At 49.9% G+C, this 27,228-nt stretch overlaps 1 protein-coding gene across 1 annotated transcript; it reads right to left on the bottom strand.

Annotated features, from left to right (window-relative positions):
- Positions 1-246: 246 nt before the first annotated feature.
- On the bottom strand, positions 247-27,228 carry MYL4 (myosin light chain 4). Its single transcript, XM_060255259.1, has 8 exons — positions 27,093-27,228; positions 23,192-23,328; positions 15,367-15,394; positions 9,235-9,384; positions 8,200-8,373; positions 5,131-5,208; positions 2,708-2,752; positions 247-500 (listed from the first exon to the last, which is right to left on the bottom strand). Exons 1-7 carry the CDS (start codon positions 27,226-27,228, stop codon positions 2,724-2,726), a joined length of 732 nt encoding a protein of 243 aa, XP_060111242.1. The 3' UTR covers positions 247-500; positions 2,708-2,723.

Here is a 27,228-nt window from a genome sequence, read left to right as displayed (position 1 = left end):
TAAAATGAGTACCCAGCTTGCTGAGGGCAAAGTGTAGATGACTGAGGAAGACAATGGCAAACCACCCCATAAAAAGTCAGCCATAAAAACGTTGTGATTTGACCTCAGCCCAGAGTCGGAAACGACTGGTGCTTGCCCAGGGGACTACCTGCCTACTTACATTCAGGGTGATCCTCAAAGACTTGGGGTAGCCTTTAAGAAAAAGTAGTATCTATCAACTGCACAAAAGCTCAAAAGAGACCGAAGTCTGTGCGTGTGTGCATGTGTTTTAATTTGAATGGATCCGTTGATACAGAAGGCAAAAAAAAAGGAAACAGAAAATAATAAAGTCAGATTTAATACTGATGCAGGAGTGGGCATTCTTTTATATACAGAGGCTGTTCCAATGTAGTAATACCAATTCCTTTGGCAGAGGAATCTCCTGTGAAGTTCCAGGGCGGAAGGGGGGAGACAGGATAAGAAAGTCTTGCGGAATGGAACCTCTGCCCTCCCCCAAGTACCTGGAAGAAAAGTACATGACAATTTTAGCACAACGTGGTCACAGACTTGTTGTTAGCCTGAAATTCCTTGTGTCCAGGGCTTCTTTTGAGCAGGAACACAATTCTGGCTGGCTTGGCTTCAGGGGGTGTGGCCTAATATGCAAATGATGCCTGCTGGGTTTTTCCTAGAGAAAAAGCCCTTTGTGAAACAATGGTGATGGCAGGGGTTGTGGCCTAATATGCAAATGAGTTCCTACTGGGCTTTTTCTAGGGAAAATGCCCTGCATTGTGTCTAACAGCCAAGGGACAAGCTGGTCACAATGCAGCCAGCGATTCAAAAGGCGTGTATCCTGCCTCCTGAAAGCTTCAGGCAGATTCAAACGCCAATCAAAGCAATAAAGCATATCAAAATGTAAATAGTCTGTAACAGCAACTGGTAAAATGGTACAATTCCCCACAACAAGTAACACAGAACTTCTTTGTAGCATTGGGAAATGTCCAGAAAAGGGCAACTAGAATGATTAAAGGGTTGGAACACTTTCCCTATGAAGAAAGGTTAAAAAGCTTGGGGGCTCTTTAGCTTGGGGAAATGTCGACTGCAGGGTAACATGATAGAGGTTTACAAGATTATGCATGGAATAGAGAAGGTAGAGAAAGAAGTCCTTTTCTCCCTTTCTCACAATACAAGAACTCGTGGGCATTCAATGAAACTGCTGAACAGTCAGGTTAGAACTGATAAAGGGAAGTCCTTCTTCACCCAAAGGGTGTTAACATGTGGAATTCACTGCCACAGGAGGTGGCGGCGGCGGCTACAAGCATAGCCAGCTTCAAGAGGGGATTGGATAAACAACTGGAGCAGAGGTCCATCAGTGGCTATTAGCCACAGCGTATTGTTGGAACTCTGTTTGGGGCAGTGATGCTTTGTATTCTGGGTGCAGTGGGGGACAGTGAGAGGGCTTCTAGTGTCCTGGCCTCACTGATGGACCTCCTGATGGCACCTGGCCACTGTGTGACACAGAGTGTTGATGGGCCATTGGCCTGATCCAACATGGCTCATGTTCTTATGTTCTTGTTACTATTCAGCAGCTCTAAGCTATTTGGAATAGCAGAAAGTGGCTTTCTGAAAAGCCACAAGAGATTGGTAGCTTCAGGACCTCAGAATACCCTCACTGCAGATATCATCTGGCTTTTACGGCATTCTTTTATACCTCATAATCACACTTTCTGTAGTGCCCACCTGCTCAAGGTGTAGGACCTTGCCTTAAGCAGCTTGTTGTTCTCACAGTTGTTCACACAGTCATTCAGTTTTGTATTCTGGGGATAGTATTTGTTAAGGTTCCAAAAAGGATCCCGTTTCTTAAACCATCTGAGTAACCTACCAAATATACTATAAAGTTCCCTCACAGTGCCGGATTAAGCCCTGCGGAGGCCCCTAGGCAGTCAAAATCTCAGGGGCCCCCTTGCAAATCGTCTCAGAGTTGGAGCTCCCGCCCTGCTACCCACGGCCCCCACTGAAGCCCCTTTGACAAAGTTGTGGGGGAGAAGCAGAGAGAGGCAAACTTGGTGACGATGCCAGCAGCAGATACACAAGGCATGTTGGGAAGAGTGTGGCTTAGTTGCTGGCTGCATATGCAGGCTGGGAGGTCTGCAAGCAGGGGGGAAATGGGGGGAGGAGCTAGCCCGGCCCCCCTAAAGGTGTGGGGGCCCATAGGCCAGTGCCTAGTTGGCCTAATTGTTAATTTGGCTATGTTCCCAGGGTTATTGATTTCCAGTCTTCTCTTTTGCCGTTTCTAGGGAGGGACGGTGGCTCAGTGGTAGAGCATCTGCTTAGTAAGCAGAAGGTCCCAGGTTCAATCCCCGGCATCTCCAACTAAAAAGCGTCCAGCAAATAGGCGTAAAAAAACCTCAGCTTGAGACCCTGGAGAGCAGCTGCCAGTCTGAGTAGACAATACTGACTTTGATGGACCAAGGGTCTGATTCAGTATAAGGCAGCTTCATATGTTCATATGTACTGAGCTGTGTCACGGCGTAGCTTTGTAATAGAAACACCAGCGGTTCATAAAACCTGTATTACAATGTCTGCATTTCTAGCAAAGGCATTGACGTTGTTTCTTCCCTCCTTTTGGGGAATTGCATGTGGGGTTTGCAAGCCCCCCCCCCGCCCTCCCCCACCAACTGCTACCACCGTTTGTGCCAACCCCGAAATGGAAAGGTGAAAAGAGACTCACGCTGAGGATTCCAGCTTTAACCCGACATGATGTGTTTAACAAAAGCTGAGGGCAGAAAGAGAGGGGTTTTAAAACGGCGTGTTCTCAATAAATCGCCACAGAATCAGATCCGATCACCGCATTGGCCGCTGGAATACAAGGAGAGGAAGCCTCTCCCATGGGAAACCACCGAGCGCAAAAACTGACTGCAAAATGAGCTGCAGCTTCCAAAAATTCAAACTACTAAACCCAGTCACGGATCAGAGACGCTCGCAGTCACTGGCCAAGTTAGGGTTGCCATCTCCAGGCTAGGAGATGCCTGGAGATTTGGGGATGGAGCCTGAGGAGGAGAGGGCGTTCGCTAGGGGGGAAATGCCAAAGAGGTCGCCTTCCAAAACATCCATTTTCTCCAGGGGAATTGATCTCTGAAGTCTGGAGATCAATTGTAATCCTGGGGGTGTTCCCCAGGCCCCAACTGGAGGCTGGCATCCCAATGCCAAGTAGAGGCATGTGGGGGTGGGAGGGAATGTTTGCTTGGCCCCAAATGCAGCAGGAAATCAGACTTCAACAATAGTGTGGGCAAAACCTCTTATCTGGCTCCAAAAGGATTTTAACTGGGCCTCTGCTCTCATGCCGCTCCACAATGTATCTTCCGTTGGGGTCAGGCCTTTGTGTCACAGATGGAAATGGGTGGGATGCAACCTTCAAGGACGCAACCCAAGACCACTGTGAGGGAGGTGGATGGCACGCACTCTGACTGCAGTGGGCCACAACTGAAGGTGCGCTCACACCAGTGCTTACCCCCAAGCAAAAGCTTTAAGCTAGGGGTGTCAAACTCATTTGTTATGAGGGCCGGATCTGACATAAACGAGACCTTGTCAGGCCGGGCCATTTTAGGCCTGTTCATGTGCATATCTGTTTAAGATTAGGTAGCAGAGAGATAAACTTTACAAAGGACACAAACACAATTAAAGATTTTTTTCTTTAAAAAAAACTTAAAACATTAGCACTCGTTGGTCTTAAATGTGCTTTCTTTGTATTTCTCCCGTGGGATCCAGGGAACTGGGCAAAGGAAGCTCTGGCTCTTTCCTTCCTTCCCCAGAGGACCAGGAGGGGGAGGAGCCTCAGCCAATAGAAGGAAGAGAGGCATGGCTCAGTAGCTCTGCTGTGCGATTGAAAGAGCCTGGCAAAGCAAGCTCTGCCTCCTCCCCTTCCTCCCTAGGGGAGGAGCCTCCGCTAATGGTTAAAATAGAGGCTTTGCTCGGTAGCTCCTGTGCGATTGAGCAAGCCTTGCACAGCAAGCAGTGATGCAGGAGGCGGCAAGAGAGAGGGAGAAGGAAGCAGATGACAGCCAGCTGCTTGGAGGTCTGATAGGAGCCTTCCAGGGGCCTGATTTGGCCCCCTAGGCCGCATGTTTGACACCTCTGCTTTGAGCCACTAAGCCTCATGCTATTTGCATTACCAACTGGAGACTAGCGACTCTTAAACCGGCAGAGCACAAAAGAAGCCTGTGGCACAACAACAATACAGAATATTGTACAAAATTTGCATAGGTTTGCCTAATAATCACAACTGTAAAAAACTAATGATAAAATCAACATGAACTCTCATTGAATATATTTTACATAGAAGTATGAAAATTAACGTTTAGTTTAAAAATGATAAGTTATTACGTTTCTCATTGTTAGGCAAACCTGTGTGAATTTGGTATGATATTCTTCTAGGGTTGCCAAGTCCAATTCAAGCAATATCTGGGGACTTTGGGGGTGGAGTCAGGAGACTTTGGGGGTGGAGCCAAGATCAAGGCTGTGACAAGCGTAATTGAACAAAGGGAGTTCTGGCCATCACATTTAAAGGGACCGCACACCTTTTCAATTCCTTCCTTCCATAGGAAATAATGAAGGATAGGGGCACCTTCTTTTGGGGCTCATAGAATTGGACCCCCTGGTCCAATCTTCTTGAAACTTGGGGGGTATTTTGGGGAGAGGCACTAGATGCTATACTGAAAATTTGGTGCCTCTACCCCAAAGAACAGCCCCCCCAGAGCCCCAGATACCCGCAGATCAATTCTGCATGATTTTCTATGGGAATAAATCTCCATAGGGAATAATAGAGTTCCCAGCAGACATTTCCCTCCCCTCCCCACGCTTTCATATGACCCTGAAGCGGGGGGAGGGCCTCCAAACCGGGGGATCCCCTGCCCCCACCTGGCAATTGGCAACCCTATATCCTTCATTGTTGTCGTGCCACGGTCACAGCCTTCGACACTTCTTGTTGTTATCTGTCGTCTGCGACTGCTCTATTTTGTGTGTTTGGGTACAAAGGTCAGCACGTTGCATGGCAGTTTCCAGCGCGAAAGGGCTTGCTTGTTGGGGGACTGGAAACCACCAGAGAACTTTTCATGAGCAATGCAAACATTCGCCGGAAGATATTTCTTTTTTTACCTTCATAGTTGATACAGCCGTTGGCATCTTCCTGCCCTGCCATTAGCTGTTCGACTTCGCTTTCTGTCATCTTCTCCCCTAGGAACAAAAGCTGGATATTATACTTTGGCTGGGCAGATCTGCTCTTGGACTAAGCTCTGAATGGACCAGGCACAGACAGGCTTCTGGCCTGTCTGCATCCGCAGGATCCAGAGATTCTCTGGGAGCAGCAGATGTTTCGGCATGGACTTGTGAGGCAAGCACGTCACTGCTTTAATAGAGGGGTCAGGATTCTAGGCCTTACTACTAATGTGAACTAGCTGTTGCTGTAGAACAAAACGAGAGTCCAGTGCATTCATCCATAAGAAGCGTACATGCACATGAAGCGTACATGCACACGAAAGCTTAAACCCAGAATTAAACTTTCTGGGTTTCAAAGGTGCCCCTGGACTCAAACTTTGGCTTGCCGCTTCAGACCAACACGGCTACCCAGAGCCGGATTAATAATTAGGCCAAGTAGGCAATGGCCTACGGGGCCCCAGGCTGGCTCCCCAACCCGTTTCCCCCCCTGCTTGCAGCCCTCCCAGCCTCTGCGCGCAGCCAGCAATTGTGCCGCTCTTTGCCCGACTTGCCTGGTGCGGCTGCTGCCGGCGTTGTCGCCAAGTTTGCCTCTCTCTGCCTCTCCCGCGCAGCTTAGTAAAAGGCGCTTTTTAAAGAAGGTGCCTACAGTGGGGGCAGGGCACTCAGACTCTGAGATAACTTGCGAGGGGCCCCCCAAGACTTCGACTGCCTAGGGGCCTCCGCAGGGTTTTAATCCGGCACTGCAGCTACCCTCCAGGAGCTAGAACGGATAGCGATTGCTTTAAAAGATTCTCTCCACAAGGTGCCGCCAAAGGTGGCTTACAGAATCCCAGTTTAAAGCATCTTTTTAAAGTAGGAGTCCAGTAACACCTTTAAGACCAACAAAGTTTTATTCAGAATGCAAGCTTTCATATGCATGACTTCATCAGACAATGGAATGGGGTGCAGTGAGCAGAGCTGCTTATAGCTGGCAGGCAGTGGTTAAGAATGCAGAGTTCTTTCGATTTGTTAATTTCACTATTTTGCCATTAGATTCTAACTTTTGTGCCGCTTTGTATGCCTAACCACACTGCCCTCCAGCTTTTAAGTAGCGCTGCTTACTCTGCTCACCGACGGGCCATTGGCCTGATCCAACATGGCTTCTCTTATGTTCTTCTGTGACACGGAATGTTGGACTGGAGGGGCCATTGGCCTGATCCAACAGGGCTTCTCTTATGTTCTTCTGTGACACAGAGTGTTGGACTGGAGGGGCCATTGGCCTGATCCAACAGGACTTCTCTTATGTTCTTATGTGACACAGAGTGTTGGACTGGATGGGCCACTGGCCTGATCCAACATGGCTTCTCTTATATTCTTATACGACACAGAGTGTTGGACTGGATGGGCCATTGGCTTGATCCAACATGGCTTCTCTTATGTTTTTATGTGACACAGAGTGTTGGACTGGATAGGCCATTGGCCTGATCCAACATGGCTTCTCTTATGTTCTTCTGTGGCACAGAGTGTTGGACTGGATGGGCCACTGGCCTGATCCAACATGGCTTCTCTTATGTTCTTATACGACACAGAGTGTTGGACTGGATGGGCCATTGGCTTGATCCAACATGGCTTCTCTTATGTTTTTATGTGACACAGAGTGTTGGACTGGATGGGCCATTGGCCTGATCCAACATGGCTTCTCTTATGTGACACAGAGTGTTGGACTGGATGGGTCACTGGCCTGATCCAACATGGCTTCTCTTATGTTCTCCCCACCCCAGAGAAAGAGAGAGAGATGCATAATTTAGGACAACAGGTCTCCCCAAACAGATTGCCTCACATTGAATTAATCTCATCTACGTCAACAATCCCAGCCTCGTTGCCCCTTTGCCCACCTCCACTAAGCAGGCAACACTTAACAGTATTCATCAGACCTGGTAGCTTTTCCCACCTGGTACTTGCAGGGTCATCAAGAACCACACCCACCCACAGTCTGACTGCGGCTTTGGCTTTTCGCCAGCCAAAAGTTGGCGAAAAGCATCCTTGGCCTTTTATCCAACGACAAGACAACTGAGCCCAGAAGCGCCTTCAAGCCACAAGCTTGCTCCTTTAGAGGGAGTGAGACCCCATACGTATGGAGCAAGAGACATCCTCATGCCCGGGTTAGGCCTTCCTCCTGCCAGTAACACCTCTGTTTTGTCCAGATTAAGTTCCAGATTGTTAACCCACATCAAGGGTGAGTCCTGCCACTAGGCAAACTAGGTGATCATCTAGGGAGTTGCTCTCCTGGGGTCGCCAAATTGGGCGCCCCATGTAACTCGGTAACATTATCGGGGGGTGGGGGCACCAGAAAGCCATACCTAGGGTCCCAGACAGTCTAGGACTGGCGCTTCCGGCATCCATCCCAAAATTGTCTCCAAGCCCCCTTTCACAGTTTCCCCAGCCTCCCTGGGATCTGCCGAAAGCGCCAGAGAGAGCTGCTCATCATCTGCAAATCTGAGGATGGCACTGTCTGATTTGAAAATCCACTTTGTAACAAGTGAATTAGCCCTGCAAGAGTGCGCGATTGGGCCAAGGTCACCCAGTGAGCTTCAAGGCAGAGAGCCCAGTTTGAAGACAGGTCTCCCTAGTACAGAGGCGGCCATACTGTGGCTCTTTCACACATATTGTGTGGTTCTCAAGCCCCCACGACCCTGTTGGCTGCTTTGGAGAAGATATGTCTCTCTTTAAATCATTTTGCCAAGCCAAGCCAGCTAGCAGCTTAGAGAATACATTTAAAGTTGCTTTCTTTCTACCTCCCCCTGCCAATCTGTTTGCCTGCCTGCCTGTCTGCCAGCCTTCCTGTTTTGTGGCTCTCAAACATCTGATGTTAACGTCTTGTGGCTCTCAAACGTCTGACCTTTATTCGATGTGGTTCTTACGTTAAGCAAGTTTGGTCACCCCTGTCCTAGTACAACCGCTGGATGCTGGAAAGGTGGTCTTGGAAGAAGGGATATGTGGCCCACCTCCCCATCACCTTTCTCCTCCTACCTAGAGTCGCAAGCACGTGGCGCAGCTCAGCCCCCATGACGGTGCCGTTCCCTTCCTTGTCGAAGACACGCAGCCCTTCTACAAAGTCCTCGAAAGTCCCCTGGTCCTTGGCTCGCGCGATGTGCTGCAGCATCGGAAGGAAGGTCTCAAAGTCCAGCATCTTCACGTTCATTTCTGAAAATCAGCAAGGGCGGGCTGACTCCCACTGTGCATCTCCCCAAGGGGATGCCTGATTCAGATGACATTACAGAGCACTCTTCTGGTGCGTTTAGACTAGGGGTCCCCCATAGGGTTGCCAAGTCCTCTTCATCCCCCAGCGGGGGACGTTCGCGTGCGCGACAAAAATGATGTCACCTGGAAGTGATGTTATCAAAATGGCAGCACCCGTACAGGGCCACTCAAGGCGTTTCTGGGAAATCTCTATGGTTTTCCTGGATGCTCTAGCCATTGGGGAGGTTAAAACTCTATACTGTATGAATGCATGCCCACTGTTGTAGGCTGTTGAACTTGGCAACCCTATCTCAGACCACCCCTGGCCTAGGGTGGCCAATCCCCAGTTGGGGGCAGGGGATCCCCTGATTTGGAGGGCCTCCCTCCATTTCAGTGTTAACAGAAAGCGGAGGGAAGGAAATGTCGGCTGGCACTCCATTATACCCTATGCCTACTGGAATCTGTAGGCATCCGGGGCTCAGGGGGCTGTTTTTGAGGTAGGCACCAAATTTCCAGCATAGCCTCTCCTAAAAAAAGCTCCAAGTTTCAAAAAGATTAGACTAGCGGGTCCAATTCTATGAGCCCCAAAAGAAGGCGCCCTCATCCTCCGTTATTTCCAGTGGAAAGAAGGCATTTAAAAGGAATGTGGCCCCTTTAAACGTGACCGCTAGAACTCCCTTTGGAGTTCAATTATGCTTGTCACAAACTTGCTCCTAGCTCCACCCCCAAAGTCTCCTGGCTCCACCCCCAAAGCGCCCAGATCTTTCCTGAGTTGGTTCTAGCAACCCTACCCTGGCCCAGTCCCTCTGGCTGAGCATGACTTGCCTTCTGGTTTTGGTTTCCCCAGCACCCTCAGGACCTCCGCGTTGGTGGGATTCTGCCCGAGGGCTCGCATGACATCTCCGCACTGGCTGTACGTGATCTTCATCTCTCCAGTCGGGGTCCTATCGAAGAGCATGAAGGCCTCCTTGAACTCTGTACAGAGGGAAGCAGGAGTTAGCGCTTGGGACAAAGCCGAGAGGAGGGAGCTGATGCTCACGGACAGGGGTCGTTTTGTAGAAGAATAGGTGGTGGAGCTCAATATCATAACTCATTAGCATATGCCACCCCTCCTCCAGCTAAAAGCAATCTTACCTAAGAAAGAAGAGCTCGGGGCGAGCGAGGCCTGCCTTTAAAGTTGAACAGGAAGCAGGAAGCGCTTAATGGGGAAGGGTCAGCAGCGGTTTTGTCAGAGCACAGACCCTCCGTTTCTTTTGCTTTCGTTTTCAGAGCAAGTAAAGTGGTGGAGGAACCAGGCCCAGTAAGTGTGTGTGTGTGTGAGAGAGAGAGAGAGAGGGGGGGCAGGGGATTCCCTTGCTTGCCTGGGGCTCTCCTGAACCCCCCTCCCCCAGTCCAAAGGCCAGTGAGCCACCTGCCACCCAAAATCACATAAGAAGTGGAGAAAGGGTGGCGCGGGCTTCTCCAGGGATTAATGAGGACTGTTGGGGGTGTGGCAAAGCCCCTGGTGGCTGGCTGGCTGCCCCCTCTCAATTCAGGAGTTGTTATGCATCTGCACCTACTATTCAATGGACAAGGTAGGTGGGGAGGAGGAGGGGGGCCCGTCAGAAAGGTTCAGGAGCTGCGCTCCTGGGAGCTCCTGCTGAATCTGAGGCCTGCTCATGGAGAACCTCTCGTGCGCGGCTGAAATGTTGCTAAGGTGGAACAGAAAAAGCAGAGGGAGTTTTAATCCGAAGGCCCATGCTGCTTGCCGATGTGGGAATTACAGACGTGAAAAATGCAAAATATGTTAAAACATCATTTATTTTCAGCTGGTGTTCTGATTCCAGAAGTCCTTATTTAAGATGAAAGACGGAGATTATATTATTACTATTATTATTCACTCTCTAAGGTTTTTGTTGCCCATGATTTACTCTTACCTGGATGGTCCGGGCGAGCCTGATCTTGTCAGATTTCAGAAGCTAAGCATGGTCAGCCTCGGCTAGTATTCGGATGGGAGACCTCCAAGGAATACCAGGGTCGTGATGCATAGGCAGGCAATAGCAAACCACCTCTAATCACCTCTTGCCATGAAAACCCTACAGGGTCGTCATAAATTAACTGCGACTTCATGGCAAAACACACGCACAGTTGCTTATCTGTCCCGTAACTGTTTTTCAAAAGCATCTAAAACCTGATGCATCCCTCAGCATTCCTAGACTGCCTAGGACTGACCTTTCGCCTCTTGTTGGGCAAGCATGCGACAGGACAAGAAGAAGAGGAGGAAGAAGAAGATATTGAATTTATAGCCTGCCCTCCACTCCGAATCTCAGAGTCTCGGAGTGGCTCACAGTCTCCTTTATCTCCCTCCCCCACAACAGACACCCTGTGAGGTGGCTGGGGCTGAGAGAGCTCTCCCAGAAGCTGTTCTTTCAAGGACAACTCGGCAAGGGCTATGGCTGACCTGAGGCACATAGTCACATGGCATAAAGAGGAGGAGCCAGAGTCTCTGACCCTACTAGTGCTAAAGCCAGGGCTTTTTGTTGTAGCAGGAACTCCTTTGCATATTAGGCCACACCCATCTTGCATAGCCAATCCTCCTGGAGCTTACAGTAGGCCCTGTACTAAGAGCCCCGTAAGCTCTTGAAGGATTGGCTATGTAAGATGGCCTAATATGCAAAGGAGTTCCTGCTACCAAAAAAGTCCCCCCTCCTAGTTTCTATCCAAGGTTCAATGCAACACCTTTCTTTTACCTTTGAAGGCGGGGCTGTCCGGAAGTATCAGGATCGGCTTGTTTTTATACGTGACGGCTTTCAGTTTCTCCACCTGCCGCAAGATTCTCTCGACATCCTTTAATTCCCAGAGCCAAGCCACAACGGTCCGGCAGAGGTCTTTGGTCACCTTCCGCCCTTTGCCAGTGACCCTGTAAGCCCTTTCCACCTTCACCGGGTCTTCTCCAGGGTCTAGCTTGAGGACGCGCGGCAACCACCTCTCCAGGAAGGCGACCAGGTCATGGCCCTCTTCTTTTTCTGGCAAGCCACAGATCCGCACGGCTCGGGGCAGCGTTTCTTTCCCAGCCTTCTGCGCTTGGCCCCGGATCCATTTGCTCCTATCAGGCAGCTGGCCGAAAACTTTCCGGCCCTCTCTTGCTTGCGATTTCTCCTTTCCAGGGGTCACGTTCCCTGAAGGTGACCGCCGGGCCAGGCTGTGAATCAGCCCTTCCAGGGTGTCCATCCGGGAGTTCAAAGCGGAGACCTTCCTGTCGAAGGAATTCACCACTTCTGTGTTTTGGTCCACTTTTCTCTTGATCTCCAGCATCAAATCTTTCAGGGACGCGTCGCCGCTGTTGAAGGAGGCAAAGGGCTCGGCCCGGGCAGCCGGCACGAGAGGCCTTAAGGACCAAGAGACACCGTCTCGAGTCCGATGGAAATCCTTGGAAAGGCACATCGGTGGGGTTGGTTTGTTATTTAGCATTTTTTAAACCCTGCAAAGTGACTGGCTTTCTCTGGATTCTGTGTGACGTGCAATCATCCTTTCAGCCCCGCCAGACCAGCCCTGCTCCACTAAACTGCCTCTACTGGCCCTAACCGAGTGCTACTTTGGCATCATCTGCAGGTGGAGGAGATCATCGATTGCATCACAATGGGGGGCTTTCAGTGTGGTGTAGAGGTTAAGTGTGTGGACTTTTGTCTGGGAGAACCGGGTTTGATTCCCCACTCCTTCACATGCAGCTGCTGGAATGGCCTTGGGTCAGCCACAGTTCTCTCAGAGCTGTTCTGCTCCAGAGCAGTTCTCGTAGAGCTCTCTCAGCCCCACCTGCCTCACAAGGTGTCTGTTGTGGGGGTGGGGGGAGGGAAAGGAGATCAGAATCCACTCTGAGACTCCAAGTGAAGGGCAGCTTCTTCTTCTTCTTCTTCTTCTTCTTCTTCTTCTTCTTCTTCTTCTTCTTCTTCTTCTTCTTCTTCTTCTTCTTCTTCTTCTTCTTCTTCTTCTTCTTCTTCTTCTTCTTCTTCTTCGGCAGAGGTCTATCAGTAGCTATTAGCCACAGCATATTGCTGGAACTCTTTGTCCGGGGCAGTGTTGCTCTGTATTCTTAGTGCTTGGGGGGGGGGGGCACAGTAGGAGGGCTTCTAGCTGATGGACCAGCTGATGGCACTTGGGTTTTTTGGCCACTGTGTGACACAGTGTGACACAGAGTGTTGGACTAGATGGGCCTTTGGCCTGATCCAACATGGCTTCTCTTATGTTCTTCTGTGACACAGAGTGTTGGACTGGATGGGCCATTGGCCTGATCCAACCTGGCTTCTCTTATGTTCTTATGTGACACAGAGTGTTGGACTGGATGGGCCACTGGCCTGATCCAACAGGGCTTCTCTTATGTTCTTATGTGACACAGAGTGTTGGACTAGATGGGCCTTTGGCCTGATCCAACATGGCTTCTCTTATGTTCTTCTTCCACACATGCCAAATGATAACATTTCAGTCCACTTCAGTAAATTATATCAGCTCAGCAGGCTTCTTGTTATTATTGCCATATTAAACAGAGCTGGATTAACAATTAAGCCAAGTAGGCACTTGTCTATGGGTCCCCGCGCCTTTAGGAGCCCCAGGCTGGCTTCCCCCCACCCCGGTTGCCCCCCTGCTTGCAGCCCTCCCAGCCTGCATGTGCAACCAGCAACTGAGCCGTTCTTTGCCCGACTTGCCTGGTGCAGCTGCTGCCGGCGTTGTCACCAAGTTTGCCTCTCTCTGCCTCTCCCCTGCAGCTTTGTCAAAGGGGCTTTTGAGAAGGTGCCTGCAGGCTTCAGTGGGGGCCATGGGGCGGGCGCTCCGACTCTGAGGTAATTTGCAAGGCCCCCCCAGGATTTTGACTGCCTTGAGGCCTCCACCGGGTTTAATCCAGCACCGATACTAAAACCTTACTCCCATCATACTTTTTAAATTCCTTTCTCCTATGTGGCCCCAGTGGCATGATGAAGATTGCCATCTCTTTGCTTTATGCGTTTTGGTTATTTCCCCATTTTTTTTCTGGGGGGAAATATTAGAAAGTTTGTCAAATCTGAGAGTTCAGCAAAATTCTCACAGGGGATTTGAACGATGGAGCCCAGAAGCGAGTATTTGTGGGGGGGGGGAGATGGGGGTAAGAAAGAAAGAGCACAATAAAAATTAGAGGTTCCGGAGCTCTGCCCAAAATGACTGAGAAAAGAGCAAGAGTCCTGTAGTACCTTAACAGACTAACAAAAATTGTGGTGAGACGGGAGTTTTTGTGGGTCACTGCTGAAGAAGTGAGCAGTGATTTATGACCGCTCATCCCCGGCTGCAAACTTCGTTAGTCCTGTTGGATTCTTGCTTTTTTCTGCTGCTAGAGACAAACACATCTTAATCCAGAGCCAGTTTGGTGTAGTGGTTAAGTGTGAGGACTCTTATCTGGGAGAACCAGGTTTGATTCCCCACTCCTCCACTTGCAGCTGCTGGAATGGCCTTGGGTCAGCCATAGCTCTGGCAGAGGTTGTCCTTGAAAGGGCAGCTGCTGTGAGAGCCCTCTCCAGCCCCACCCACCTCACAGGGTGTCTGTTGTGGGGGAGGAAGGGAAAGGGGATTGTGAGCCGCTCTGAGACTCTTCGGAGTGGAGGGCGGGATATAAATCCAATATCTTCATCTACCTCACAGGGTGTCAGTTGTGGGGGAGGAAAGTAAAGGAGATTGCGAGCCGCTCTGAGACTCTTCAGAGTGGAGGGCAGGATATAAATCCAATATCTTCATCTACCTCACAGGGTGTCAGTTGGGGGGGAGGAAGGGAAAGGAGATTGTGAGCCGCTCTGAGACTCTTCGGAGTGGAGGGTGGGATATAAATCCAATATCTTCTTCTTCTTCTTTCCCAGTTTGTTTCCTTCCGTCCTCCCCCATGCTTGCGCTAACTGAGCCCTGGAATCCTTGGTACTGTCGACTGTGGGCTGCGCCATAAAATGGCAACCGTATCTCACGACGTACTCTTGTGAGAGCGGCACGCTCTTCTTGAAGAAGCAGACGTCGCTTCTATGATCTTTGGGTTTCTTGAGCCCCAAATATATTTGTAAATGTTTGTAGAAGAATGCTCACTTTCTGTCCCTGTCCCCATTAGGGCTGGTCCTGCTCCTAGGCAACCTAGGCGACTGTCTAGGGTGCAAAACTTTTGGGCGCGCCAAACTGGGCGCTCCCCATGTGACTTGGTGACATTATCAGTGTGGGGTGTGTGTGCCAGACAGTCTAGGGCCGACTCTGGGCCCCATGGTGTGAATTCTTCAATCCACACCCAGTGCCCCAGTTCAGAATTGGGTACGATGGTATCGCAAAGGCATTCGATCACTAGCATTGCCGATGGTGAAGAGATAAGATGGGCAGGCCTCAGATTCAGCAGGAGCGCACAGGAGCACAGCTCCTGAACCTTTCTGAGGATTCCCCCTCTTCCTCCCTATCTACCTTGAATAGTACGTGCAGCTGCATAACTACCCCTGGATTAGGAGAGCAGGCAACCAGCCGGCCACCAGGGTCTTTGCCACGCCCCCAGCAGCCCTCATTAATCCCTGGAGAAGCTCCCGACACCCTTTCTCCACTTCTTATGTGATTTTAAGCAGTGGGTGGTTTGCTGGCCTTTTGACTGGGGGGGCAGGCAACCCAGGAGAGTCCCAGGCAAGCGAGGCCTGCTTGGGCTGGCTAGAGATCCAGCCAGCCCAAGCAGGCCTCACTAGCCCCGGGCTCTCCTTTCTTGCATCAAGTTGCCTTTGGCGGGGGATATGCTAATGAGTTATGCTAATGAGCTCCGCCATCTATTTTTCTACAAAAACCTCTGTGAACGGGAATTGCAAAGCAGAATACTTCTTGGTAGTGAATCATCTTGTACATTTCTACTTTCTTAGAAACTTGTTAATTTCTTTTCTAGGAAACAGACAGTTAGGATGCTGTGCCATGGAGAGGTTTTGAAAAAAATAACCATTACTTACTTACCTTCAATCTGCTCGCCAGTGAATTCAATCTGCAAAAGAGGGAGAGGACAGCAGTTTATTCTTTGGTATTCCCGAACGTCTTTTTTCCAGCCCGTATTGATGGTGTGAATGCGCTGGACATGCTAAGATGCAGGTTTCAGGGCGGTCATTTACCCCTTAACTCTTTCAGGGCTGACCAGATGACTGGCCATCCATCTGTCTATACATCCATGCGATGTTATCCTGCTTTTCTCCCGGGAATGGAAGAAATTAACTGATTGTTTTTCATATTAAAGTTGTTTTAAGCCATTCCTCATTCAGCTAATCTTTAGTTGTAAACCCAGATTTTTGGGAGGGCAGGGGTAGCAATACCCATTGATCAAAAGCGAGGCCTCCTACAACTGGACTGCCGGGTCCGTGTTGGAAAATACCTGGAGACTTTGGGGGTGGATCCAGGAGAGGGTAGGGTGAGGGGAGGGGAGGGGCCTCAGCCTTACAAGAGCTTACATTTCATGGGCCCAAGACACATGTTATGTCGGAGACTGGAACTCTCAACGTTTCTTTACAGTTGCAACTAGGGTTGCCAGCCTCCAGGTGGGCCCTGGAGATCTCCCGCTTTTACAACTGATCTCCAGCTGGCAGAGATCAGCTCCCTTGGAGAAGATGGCTGCTTTGAAGGGGGGACACGAGGGCCTTGTACCCAGCGGAGGCCTCTCCCATCCCATCCCCTGCCCAAACCCCATCCTGTCTCAGATCCACCCCCAAAGTCTCCAGGTATTTTCCAACACAGACCTGACAACCCTACCTCTCCTTCATTATATCCTCATGACCTAGGGTTGCCAATCCCCAGGTGGGGGCAGGGGATCCCCCGGTTTGGAGGCCCTCCCCCCGCTTCAGGGTCATCAGAAAGCGGGGGGAGGGGAGGGAAATGTCTGCTGGGAACTCTGTTATTCCCTATGGAGATTTATTCCCATAGAAAATCATGGAGAATTGAGCCGTGGGTATCTGGGGCTCTGGGGGGGCCCTGTTTTTTGGGGTAGAGGCACCAAATGTTCAGTATAGCATCTAGTGCCTTTCCCCAAAATACCCCCCAAGTTTCAAAAAGATTGGACTAGGGGGTCCAATTCTATGGGCCCCAAAAGAAGGTGCCCCTATCCTTCATTATTTCCTATGGAAGGAAGGAATTGAAAAGGTGTGCCGTCCCTTTAAATGTGATGGCCAGAACTCCCTTTGAAGTTCAATTATGCTTGTCGCAGCCTTGATCTTGGCTCCACCCCTAATGTCTCCTGGCTTCACCCCAAAGTCTCCTGGCTCCACCCCCAAAGTCCCCAGATATTTCTTGAATTGGATTTGGCAACCCTATCATGACCGGGGGGGAGGGTGGTAGTAGAAAAAGTCATTTCCATATTAGGACACACCCCCTGACATTACCACAGGGCTTTTTTGTAGAAAAAAGCCCAGCAGGAACTCATTTGCATATTAGGCCACACCTCCTGATGCCAAGCCGGCTGGAGCTGCGTTCCTGGGTATTCCTTCTCAAAAAAAGCCCTGCTCACAACAGCCCTGTGGGGTAGATTAGACCAGGGATCTGAATGTATAATACTGCTTACCACCTGAAGAGAGTGAGCGGTAGGGGGGGGAGCTACAGCCTCCCCCACTCACCATTTTCTTGAGCTGAACTGGACCCTAGAGAGCTTGAGAACACTAGTTCCCTGACGTAACATGTATCTATAAGTCAGGTTGGGCAGTCCTTTGATCATATTGAAGAAGAGTTGGTTTTATATCGCACTTTTCTTTACCTTAGGAAATCTCAAAGCAGCTTACACTTCCTTCCCTTCCTCTCTCCACAACAGGCACCTTGTGGGGTAGGTGGAGCTGAGAGAGTTCTGAGAGAACCGGGATTGGCCCAAGGTCACCTAGCAGGCTTCATGGGAGGAGGAGGGGGGAATCGAACCCAGCTCTCCAGATTAGAGTCTGTGGCTCTTAAGCACTACGTCGCACTGGCACCATGTTTGACCATCTAGGAAGCTCGATAGTGTATCTGTCTGCCTTTGTGTCAGGTGTGAAATGACTGTTGAATACAGTCCGTCGCACAGTCATCATGCTATATATTTATAAATGCTCGAAAACAAACCAATAAAAGTTCTCAGCTGCTTCAAGGTTAATGGGTGTGAGATTCTTGGATTTTATGAAGCGGGGGGAGGGAGAGTGTTGAGGTAATAAAAACTGCAGCCAGTTCAGAAGTCGGTCGGTCCCACTTGAAAATGTTTGAGAACAACTAAGCGAAACCACTTCCCAACTATTAATAAACTTTCCTGGCTACCTCTTGAAAGAATGCTACGCTATCAAAGCGAAGGCATGGAAAAATTACCCATGCGGCCTGGACACCATGGAGACAAAAGGCCTCTGGAATTTGGGGCGGGGGAGGCTGGGGGTGTCAAGCAAATGATAGGCAGAAATGCAGGGTCATGCATAAGTATTTCTTAGACAAATTCTGGGAAGATAAGTCTACGGCAGTTAAACTGAACCTTCGTGTTCAGAGACAGTATATCTCTCAATGCCAGCTGCTGTAGAAACATAGGCACTTGTGTAGGTGTGTGTGTACTTTGGGTGAAGAAGTACTTCTTTTTATCCGTTTTAACCTGGCTGCTCAGCAATTTCATCGAATGCCCACGAGTTCTTGTATTGTGAGAAAGGGAGAAACGTACTTCTTTCTCTACTTTCTCCATCCCATGCATTATCTTGTAAACCTCTATCATGTCACCCCGCAGTCGACGTTCTCCAAGCTAAAGAGTCCCAAGCGTTTCAACCTTTCTTCGTAGGGAAAGTGTTCCAGCCCTTTAAACATTCTAGTTGCCCTTTTCTGGACTTTCTCCAATGCTATAATATCCTTTTTGAGGTGTAGCGACCAGAACTGCACACAGTATTCCAAATGAGACCGCACCATCGATTTATACAGGGGCATTATGATACTGGCTGATTTGTTTTCAATTCCCTTCCTAATAATTCCCAGCATGGCGTTGGTCTTTTTTATTGCAAACGCACACTGTCTTGACATTTTCAGTGAGTTATCTACCAGAGTGTTGGACTGGATGGGCCATTGGCCTGATCCAACATGGCTTCTCTTAAGTTCTTATGTTCTTATTACCTCTAACCACTGCACGTATTTCTGGGAAATCTGGCCCAGTGGTGTATCTCGGTTGCATGCACGCACTGGCAATATTGACTGTTTTGTGATGGCCACACATGACTTCTTTCTAGGGTTTCCAGTCCCAGTTGGGGGCGGGGGATCCCCCAGTTTGGAGGCCCTCCCCCCCCCCGCTTCAGGGTCATCAGAAAGCGGGGGAGGGGGAGGGAAATTGCTGCTGGGAACTCTATTATTCCCTATGGAGATTTATTCCCATAGAAAACATGGAGAATTGATCTGAGGGTATCTGGGGCCTCTGGGTGGGCTGTTTTTTTGAGGTAGAGGCACCACATTTTCAGTATAGAGTCTAGTGCCTCTCCCCAAAAGACCCCCCAAGTTTCAAAAAAGATTGGACCAGGGGGTCCAATTCTATGAGCCCCAAAAGAAGGCGCCCCTATCCTCCATGTTTTCCTATGGAAGGAAGGCATTTAAAAGAGCACGGTCCCTTTAAATGTGATTGCCAGAACTCCTTTTGGAGTTCAGTCGTGCTTGTCATATCTTGGGTCCTGGCTCCACCCCCAAAGTCTCCTGGCTCCATCCCCCAAAGCCCCCAGATATTTCTTGAGTTGGACTTGGTGGCCCTGCTTGTTTCACGTGATAACACCTGTGTTCCCACAGCTAGTGCTGCAGATGACACTGTCCTGACACAGATTGCATTCAGGATATCTGCAGCTTGAAGGCCCTGGATGCTCTGAAGGAGAAGGAAAACCAGGACCCGATTTCCCACTAGCTCTCACACTCCTCTTTTCCGCAAGGCTTCAGTCAGATTTCACACTCTCTGCTCCCAGTGCTGTAATTCGCTCCACCTCTTTCCCGCAGCAAACAAGATCCTCTAAAAATCGGTTTCCGTTTGCCACATGGAAAAGGCAAAGGGAGTTGCAGCCCCGGGGCAGATACTGTGAAATCCCATGGAAGCCCCACGGAGAAGAGGAGTGAGAGAGCGGCATGAGGCTAGTGGGAAAACAGCATGGTTTTTAGAGGATCTTGTTTGCTGCATGAAAGAGGCAGAGCGAGTTGCAGCCCCGGGCAGCTTGTGCAAAATCCGACCCAAGCCCTGGGGAGAAGAGAAGAGTGAGAGCGGCACAAGGCTAATGGGAAATTGATCCAGATGTGTAAAGAACCAAAATGTTGGGAGTTATAGGCCATTGATCCTAAACATGCCCTCAAGCACTCCAGCCTCCAATGCTCATAGGAAGAGCGCAACGGGGAAGGGAAGAACACACTTGGATAACTAGCGCCTGTCCTTCCAGATCGAATTGTTTTTGTCTAGTGCATTTCTGCATGCTGTTTCTCAGCTGTGTTCTTCCTCCCTCGTGGCCTCTTGTTCCTGCACCTCTTTCCCTCCCGAGACGGAGGACTGGCCTTGCTTTCATGGCTAGGGACGTGAGCCGCTTCGCCACTCAGAACTCAGACAGTGTCCTTGGACAACCTCCTTTCTCTTGCTGCCTCAACGTCCTCAGCTGCAGAACGGGGACAATAATCGTAGAAACATAGAGCTGGAAGGGACCTTCAGAGAGCCAGTTTGGTGTAGTGGTTAAGTGTGCGGACTCTTATCTGGGAGAACCGGGTTTGATTCCCCGCTCCTCCACTTGCACCTGCTAGCATGGCCTTGAGTCAGCCATAGCTCTGGCAGAGGTTGTCCTTGAAAGGGCAGCTGCTGTGAGAGTCCTCTCAGCCCCACCCACCTCACAGGGTGACTGTTGTGGGGGAGGAAGGTAAAGGAGATTGTGAGCCGCTCAGACTCTTGAGTGGAGGGCGGAATATAAATCCAATGTCTTCTTCTTCATCATCTAGTCCAACCCCCTGCACAATGCAAGGAATTCACAAATACCTCCCCCCCCACGCCCCCAGTGACCCCTGCTCCATATCCAGAAGATGGCAACCCTCCCCTCCCACACACACCTCCAGGATCCCTGGTTAAACCAGCCTGTAGAAAATAGTGTCCTACTTTACAAGCATAAAGAAAACGTATATAAGACATGTGAAGCATTCAAATGCTCAAAAGATGCTAATAAATAGTATTCTTTACTCTCTGAAACTATTCTTTACCTGGTTTCCTTTTCATCTCCTTCCCAAAATTTAATTTTTACTTCTCTTTTTTTGCCAAGGTCAGGCTGAGAGCATGTGACTGGCCCAAGGTCACCCAGCAAACTACATAGCAGAGAGGAGATTGGCACACAGGCCTCCCGCCTGCGGTCAAGCTGTCCATTCTCTTGCAGGGTCTTGCAAGAAGCTCTTGTTTCTAACCGGCGGCTGAGGAAGAGCGATTCCTTGGCCGCGGAGGAACTGAGATGGTGTAAAGAGAGCGGCTTTAAAAGCGGCAGCAGCGCACCCTTTTGCAGGGGATACTGAAATTAGCTTAGAGAGAAGCAGTCTCACCAAGGATTGTCCAAACTCCACTGGGCTAAGCTTTTGTGAAGCCTAACCACCATTGCGAAATAACGTCATTTTGGGAAGAGAATTCAGAAGCGTGCCATTTGCAGAGTGAAATTTCTGTGTGAAAGAAGTCGGACTCCCGTTGGGCCAGCTTTTGAAGCATCTGAGTGGCAGATTCATCTTAAAATTAGGGTTGCCAGCAGTGTTCCCTCTAAGCCGAGTTAGTGTGAGCTAGCTCACAGTGTTTTAGCCTCTGGCTCACACATTTTTGTCTTAGCTCGGGAAGGATGGCCCCAGAGCAAAGTGATGCATGCCGTCACCAAATTCCTTGCTCACGACTTTAAAGTCAGTAGCTCACAAAAATAAATATTTGCTCATAGGACTCTGCAGCTTAGAGGGAGCATTGGTTGCTAGGTCTCCCCCTGGCCTCCCAACAGGGGAGGGACGGTGGCTCAGTGGTAGAGCATCTGCTTGGTAAGCAGAAGGTCCTTGGTTCAATCCCCGGCATCTCCAACTAAAAAGGGTCCAGGCAAGTAGGCGTGAAAAACCTCAGCTTGAGACCCTGGAGAGCCACTGCCAGTCTGAGTAGATAAGACTGACTTAAGGGGAGGAATGGTGGCTCAGTGGTAGAGCCTCTGCTTGGTAAGCAGAAGGTCCCAGGTTCAATCCCCAGCATCTCCAACTAAAAAGGGTCCAGGCAAATAGGTGTGAAAAGCCTCAGCTGGAGACCCTGGAGAGCCACTGCCAGTCTGAGTAGACAAGACTGACTTTGATGGACCCAGGCTCTGATTCAGTAGAAGGCGGCTTCATATGTTCATATAACAGGGGACATAGATGTGGGGTAGCCAAATCCTATTTGGGAAACTCCTGGAGATTAGGGGATGGAGCCCAGAGAGAACAGGGACCTCAGTGGGGACAGTGCCACAGAGTCCACCCTCCAAAGTATCCATTTCCTCCGGGGGAATGAATCTATGTAGTCTGAAGATGAGCTATAATTCCAGGGGATCCTCAGGTCCCACCTGGAGGCTGGCATCCCTACAAAACAGGAAATAATCCATCTGCCATTTAAGATTAGCGACTCTGGAGGAATGATCCGAGTGGTAGCGCTCTGTCCTAAACCTTCTGGTGAGTCAATCAATCAATCAATTTATTCGGCCAACGATCAGTACAAGTCAAAAGCAAGAACTATTCAACAAAACATTTATTAATAAAACGGATCTAAAGATAACAGGGATGTCGCTAAGATTTAACATTTAAAATCCATACGTAAGAACTTAAAATCCGGACCTATTATATAGCTCTAAAATTTAGAATCTATACCTAAATTTCACGCCGAATTCTACAAGCTGCTGAGAAAAATTTAGCGCAGCTAGTACATATATGAAGCTGCCTTATACTGAATCAGACCCTTGGTCCATCAAAGTCAGTATTGTCTACTCAGACTGGCAGTGGCTCTCCAGGGTCTCAAGCTGAGTTTTTTCACACCTATTTGCCTGGACCCTTTTTTGGAGATGCCAGGGATTGAACCTGGGACCTTCTGCTTCCCAAGCAGATGCTCTACCACTGAGCTACCGTCCCTCCCCTGACCTGTGGATTCGCACCCATCAAAAGCTTCCTTAAAATATCTGCATCAGAACTACCTAAGTGATTATTAAGCAGAGGGGAAAGGACACTAGATCGAACTTCCTGATAGAAACGACAACAGAACAGTAAATGTTCTACAGATCCCACCTCATCAGTGCCGCACGGACAGGTTCTCTCCTTCACGAGTTTTTTTTTTTTTTTTAATTCCCATCTACAACTGCAGATGGAAGGGCTTGCCAGGATGAAAGCCCTCCATTGGCTCGGTACCTCCAAAATAGAGAGGTGGGGTGCTGGGATAACCACATATTTTAGCTTCTTTGGAGTTAGAAAATGTGGGGAATCGTTGCTATCCCTTTGACGCTCTCTATCAAGCAATCTTCTGGTGAGTCTGCGGCAGGGGGCTGGAATCGGATCACCTCTGCGCCCTCCTGTCACGAAGAAAGAACACTGTCAGCTACCTCCAGTTGGCCTACTTAGGGGAGGGACGGTGGCTCAGTGGTAGAGCATCTGCTTGGTAAGCAGGAGGTCCCAGGTTCAATCCCCGGCATCTCCAACTCAAAAGGGTCCTGGCAAGTAGGGATGAAAAACCTCCGCTGGAGACCCTGGAGAGCCGCTGCCAGTCTGAGTAGACAATACTGACTTTGATGGACCGAGGGTCTGATTCAGTATAAGGCAGCTTCATAGGTTCATATGTACTTACGGTCACACTCTTGGGATCAAAGGCAGGTTCTTTGGGAGCTTCTGGAGCAGGAGCGGGTGCGGCTGCTGGCTTGGCAGCCTCTTTCTTGGGGTCTGGTTCTTGGGGGCCATGGCGATGGGCTGTCACTTGCGAATGGGCTGGCAGCAGGCAGGCAGCGAGGCAGAGGAACGAAAAGCCAGCTGGCCTCCCAGGGCTTATATACTCAGCTGCGGGTCCCTCTCTCTCTTCGGAGGGGTGGGCGACGGCAACTGGTGTTTACTATAAAAGGAAGGCGCTCCAAAAAAGCAGCCTCCACCCTCCCCGCTCGACAATTGTCCTTTGTCATCAGTGCAGAGACGGAGTCACCGAGACTAACATCCACTCGTCTCCCAGGCTTTTGGGGGGACACCTGGGCCAGGAAGGGTTCAGAACTCAAGCGCTGGAAAGACTTTGACGGGCAAAATAGCAACCGCTTTGCCGCTCAACCTGCCGGCCCCCAATACCCAGGGGGACAAAGTGTCTTTTTATAGGCAAGCCTACTAGGGCAAATGCCACAGATTCCTTTTAAGCTCTGAATTTGCTCACTGACACTCTCCCAGTGGAATAGTTGACTGCAAGTCTCTTGACCTGCAGAAACTGCCTTCTTCTTCTTGTAAAAACCTGGCTAAAGTTACAGGCTGATCACCTTCTACGGCTTTTCCCTCATTTCATTATCGTTATTGTCCCACGGGGTGGGGGGGGAGGGTTGTTATGCCCCTTTTTCAAAGGTTCCTGGAGGGCACATACAGAATTCACCTATCTTATCCTTGCAGCCCTATGCAGCAAGCCTGCTAAGAGGCAATGGCTTCTCCAAAGCATTGCCTTGGTTGAAGAACGTCTCTCCATAGGGTTGCCAAGTCCAATTCAAGAAATATCTGGGGACTTTGGGGGTGGAGCCAGGAGACATTAGGGGTGGAGCCAAGATCAAGGCTGTGACAAGCATAATTGAACTCCAAAGGGAGTTCTGGCCATCACATTTAAAAGGACGGCACACCTTTTCAATTCCTTCCTTCCATAGGAAATAATGAAGGATAGGGGCACCTTTTTTGGGGCTCACAGAATTGGACCCCCTGGTCCAAGCTTTTTGAAACTTGGGGGGTATTTTGGGGAGAGGCACTAGATGCTATACTGAAATTTTGGTGTCTCTACCCCAAAAAGCAGCCCCCCCAGAGCCCCATATACCCGCAGATCAATTCTCCATGATTTTCTATGGGAATAAAATCTCCATAGGGAATAACAGAGTTCCCAGCAGACATTTCCCTCCCCTCCCCCCCCGCTTTCTGATGACCCTGAAGCGGGGGGAGGGTCTCCAAACCGGGGGATCCCCTGCCCCCACCTGGGGATTGGCAACCCTATCTCTCCAGGCCGCAGACGTTTTTTTACTGTGACTGATTTTGCATAAAGCTTGTTCCGTGGAAACTTGCTACGGAATAGCGGCATGCCAACTCGCAGCTCTAGGGCAACTTGTGCGAAAACAGAGCGAAGCCCTTGGCAGCAAAAGGGCTCTCCATCCTGGAACAAGCTTAGTGTGAAATTGGTCTTTGTGCATGTCAAGTGTTGTCAAACAGGGCTTTTTTCTTGTAGCAGAAACTCCTTTGCATATTAGGCCACACACCCCTGATGTAGCCAATCTTTCAAGAGTGTAGAGGGCTGTTAGTACAGGGCTTACTGTAAGCACCAGGAGGACTGGCTACATCAGAGGGGTGTGGCCTAATATGCAAAGGAGTTCCTGCTACGAAAAAAACCCAGCTCTGGTTATCAAGTTGCTTTATACTTATGGCCAGGGCTTTTTTTGAGCAGAAACACACAGGAACGCAGTTCCGTCTGGCATCAGGGGGTGTGGCCTAATGTGCAAATGAGTTCCTTCTGGGCTTCTTTGATCCAAAAAGGCCTGCTTAATGGTGCCCCTATCAATGACCTTGTTAACAGCCTTGCTCAGGTCTTGCAAACTGAGGGCCGGGGCTTCTGTGATAGAGTCAGTCCCTTCTCCTGTTGGGTCCTCTTTTCCTAAAAAAAAAAGGCCAATGCTGTGCTGGGGATTACTAGGAAGGGAATTGAAAACAAACCAGCCAGTATCACAGTGCCCCTGTATAAAATATTATAGCATCGGGGAAAGGGCAGGAAAGGGCAGCTAGAATGATTAAAGGGTTGGAACCCTTTCCCTATGAAGAAAGGTTAAAACGCTTGGGGCTCTTTAGCATGGAGAAACGTCAACTGAGGGGTGACATGAGAAGAGGTTTACGAGACTATGCATGGGATGGAGAAAGTAAGAACATAAGAGAAGCCATGTTGGATTAGGCCGGTGGTCCATCCAGTCCAACACTCTGTGTAACACAGTGGCCAAAAAAACCCTAGTGCCATCAGAGGGTCCACCAGTGGGGCCAGGACACTAGAAGCCCTCCCACTCCCCCCCCCCCCTCAAGCACCAAGAGTACATCAGTCAGTCAGGGAACCATGCAGTGCATATAATGACATCATGGTACAATAGAGCCAATCAGAATTGGCTTGGAGATGAGTGATGAGTGACATCACCAAGGGTAACCAAAGCCCTTCCATCGCCACTCTCCAAACTGGAGGGGGGGGCATTACCCACTACTATTTTGGATTAGACCAGGGTCTAGACAGTTTACCTGCAGACACATAGGCTGATTACAGACGGGCAGTAAAAGCCGCCCCAGGGACGACTGGTGAGCGGATCTAAAAAGTGTGTCCGGTCTGGCTCCAACTCTGTTCCCGCCCTCACCCTGTTCAGCTGGCTCAAAAAGGCACCACTACCAAAGTAGTACCAAAATGCTGAGGCAGCTTCCTGGCCATCTGAATGCCCCGGAAGCACCCGGGAAGTGCCTAGGGAGCAGCGGAGGGGTGCATGAGCACTCTGGAAGCTCCTCTGCATGGGCTGTCCCTGTTCTGGTGACAGGCCATGCACCATCTGGATGCTCCAGGGTGCTCTTGTTTTTGCCGGCTCACTTCCGGGTCTGCATGCTGCCACCCTGAGCTGGCGGTGTAGGCACAACCACGGTGAAGATTCCTGTGCTGTTGCCGCCACCGCCAAAGCAATGTTTAAAGTCTGTCTGTCTGCATAACCAATCAGAAGGCTTGCTGGGCAAAGGCCCTACCTGTCCCCCGCTCACTTTCTAAAAACATTTGGTGACAGTAGTGTTGTCAATCCCCAGGTGGGGCAGGGGATTCCCCGATTTGGAGGCCTCCCCTCACTTCAGGATCTTCAGAAAGTGTGGGGGGAGGGAAATGTCTGCTGGGCACTCCATTATTATCTACGGAGACCGATTCCCATAGGGTATAATGGAGAATTGATCTGCAGGTATCTGGGACTCGGGAGGGGGCTGTTTTTTTGAGATAGAGGCACCAAATTTTCAGCATAGCATCCGTAGCACCCCACAATACCCTCCAATTTTTAAAAAGATTGGACCAGGAGGTCCAATTCTATGATCCCCCCAGAAAGGTGCTCCTATCCTTCATTATTCCCAAGGCATTTTCAAAGGTGCACGGTCCCTTTAAATGTGATGGCCAGAACTCCCTTTGGAGTTCAGCCACGCTTGTCACAATCTTGGTCCTGGCTCCGTCCCCAATGTCTCCCAGCCCCACCCCCAAAGTCTCCTGGCTCCACCCCCAAAGTCCCCAGGTATTTCTTGAATTGGACTTGGCAACTCTAGGTGACACCCAGGAGAGATGTTGGGCATCCTTGTAGTAGGGCAACCGTCCTATAATCTCCTGAATCCCCCATTCTTAATAACTGTTTGTTGCAATCTTTTAGAAGGTAGGCAATTTTAGAAACAAGTTCTCTCTCTCTCTCTCTTTTGTTTAAAGATCAACTGTTATTTTTGACTTTAAGTTCCTGGAAAACCAATCATCCAGATGCCCTGACTTGTTCCTTCCATTTGCTCGTCTCTTGTCACCTCTGTTTCACTCCGTTGTTCGGAGAATCTCCCTGAAAAGAGCACAGGGCCCGGGTAGCCCCCCTCCCCATCCTCCACGGTGACGCAGACGCATCCGTCTTTCAT

Source organism: Heteronotia binoei, chromosome 15, assembly GCF_032191835.1.
Source record: "Heteronotia binoei isolate CCM8104 ecotype False Entrance Well chromosome 15, APGP_CSIRO_Hbin_v1, whole genome shotgun sequence".
NCBI lineage: Eukaryota > Metazoa > Chordata > Lepidosauria > Squamata > Gekkonidae > Heteronotia > Heteronotia binoei.
Note: the sequence above shows the minus strand (reverse complement) of the source record. Positions and strands in the feature narration are given on the sequence as shown.

Coding starts and splice junctions, on each gene's coding strand:
- MYL4 (XM_060255259.1), bottom strand. CDS start 27,228: ATGAAAGACGGATGCGTCTGCGTCACCGTGGAGGATGGGGAGGGGGGC. Junction 8,374..9,234: donor GGGGAAACCAAAACCAGAAG/GCAAGTCATGCT, acceptor GCTGATTTTCAG/AAATGAACGTGAAGATGCTG. Junction 5,209..8,199: donor CCACGTGCTTGCGACTCTAG/GTAGGAGGAGAA, acceptor TTTTGTTCCTAG/GGGAGAAGATGACAGAAAGC.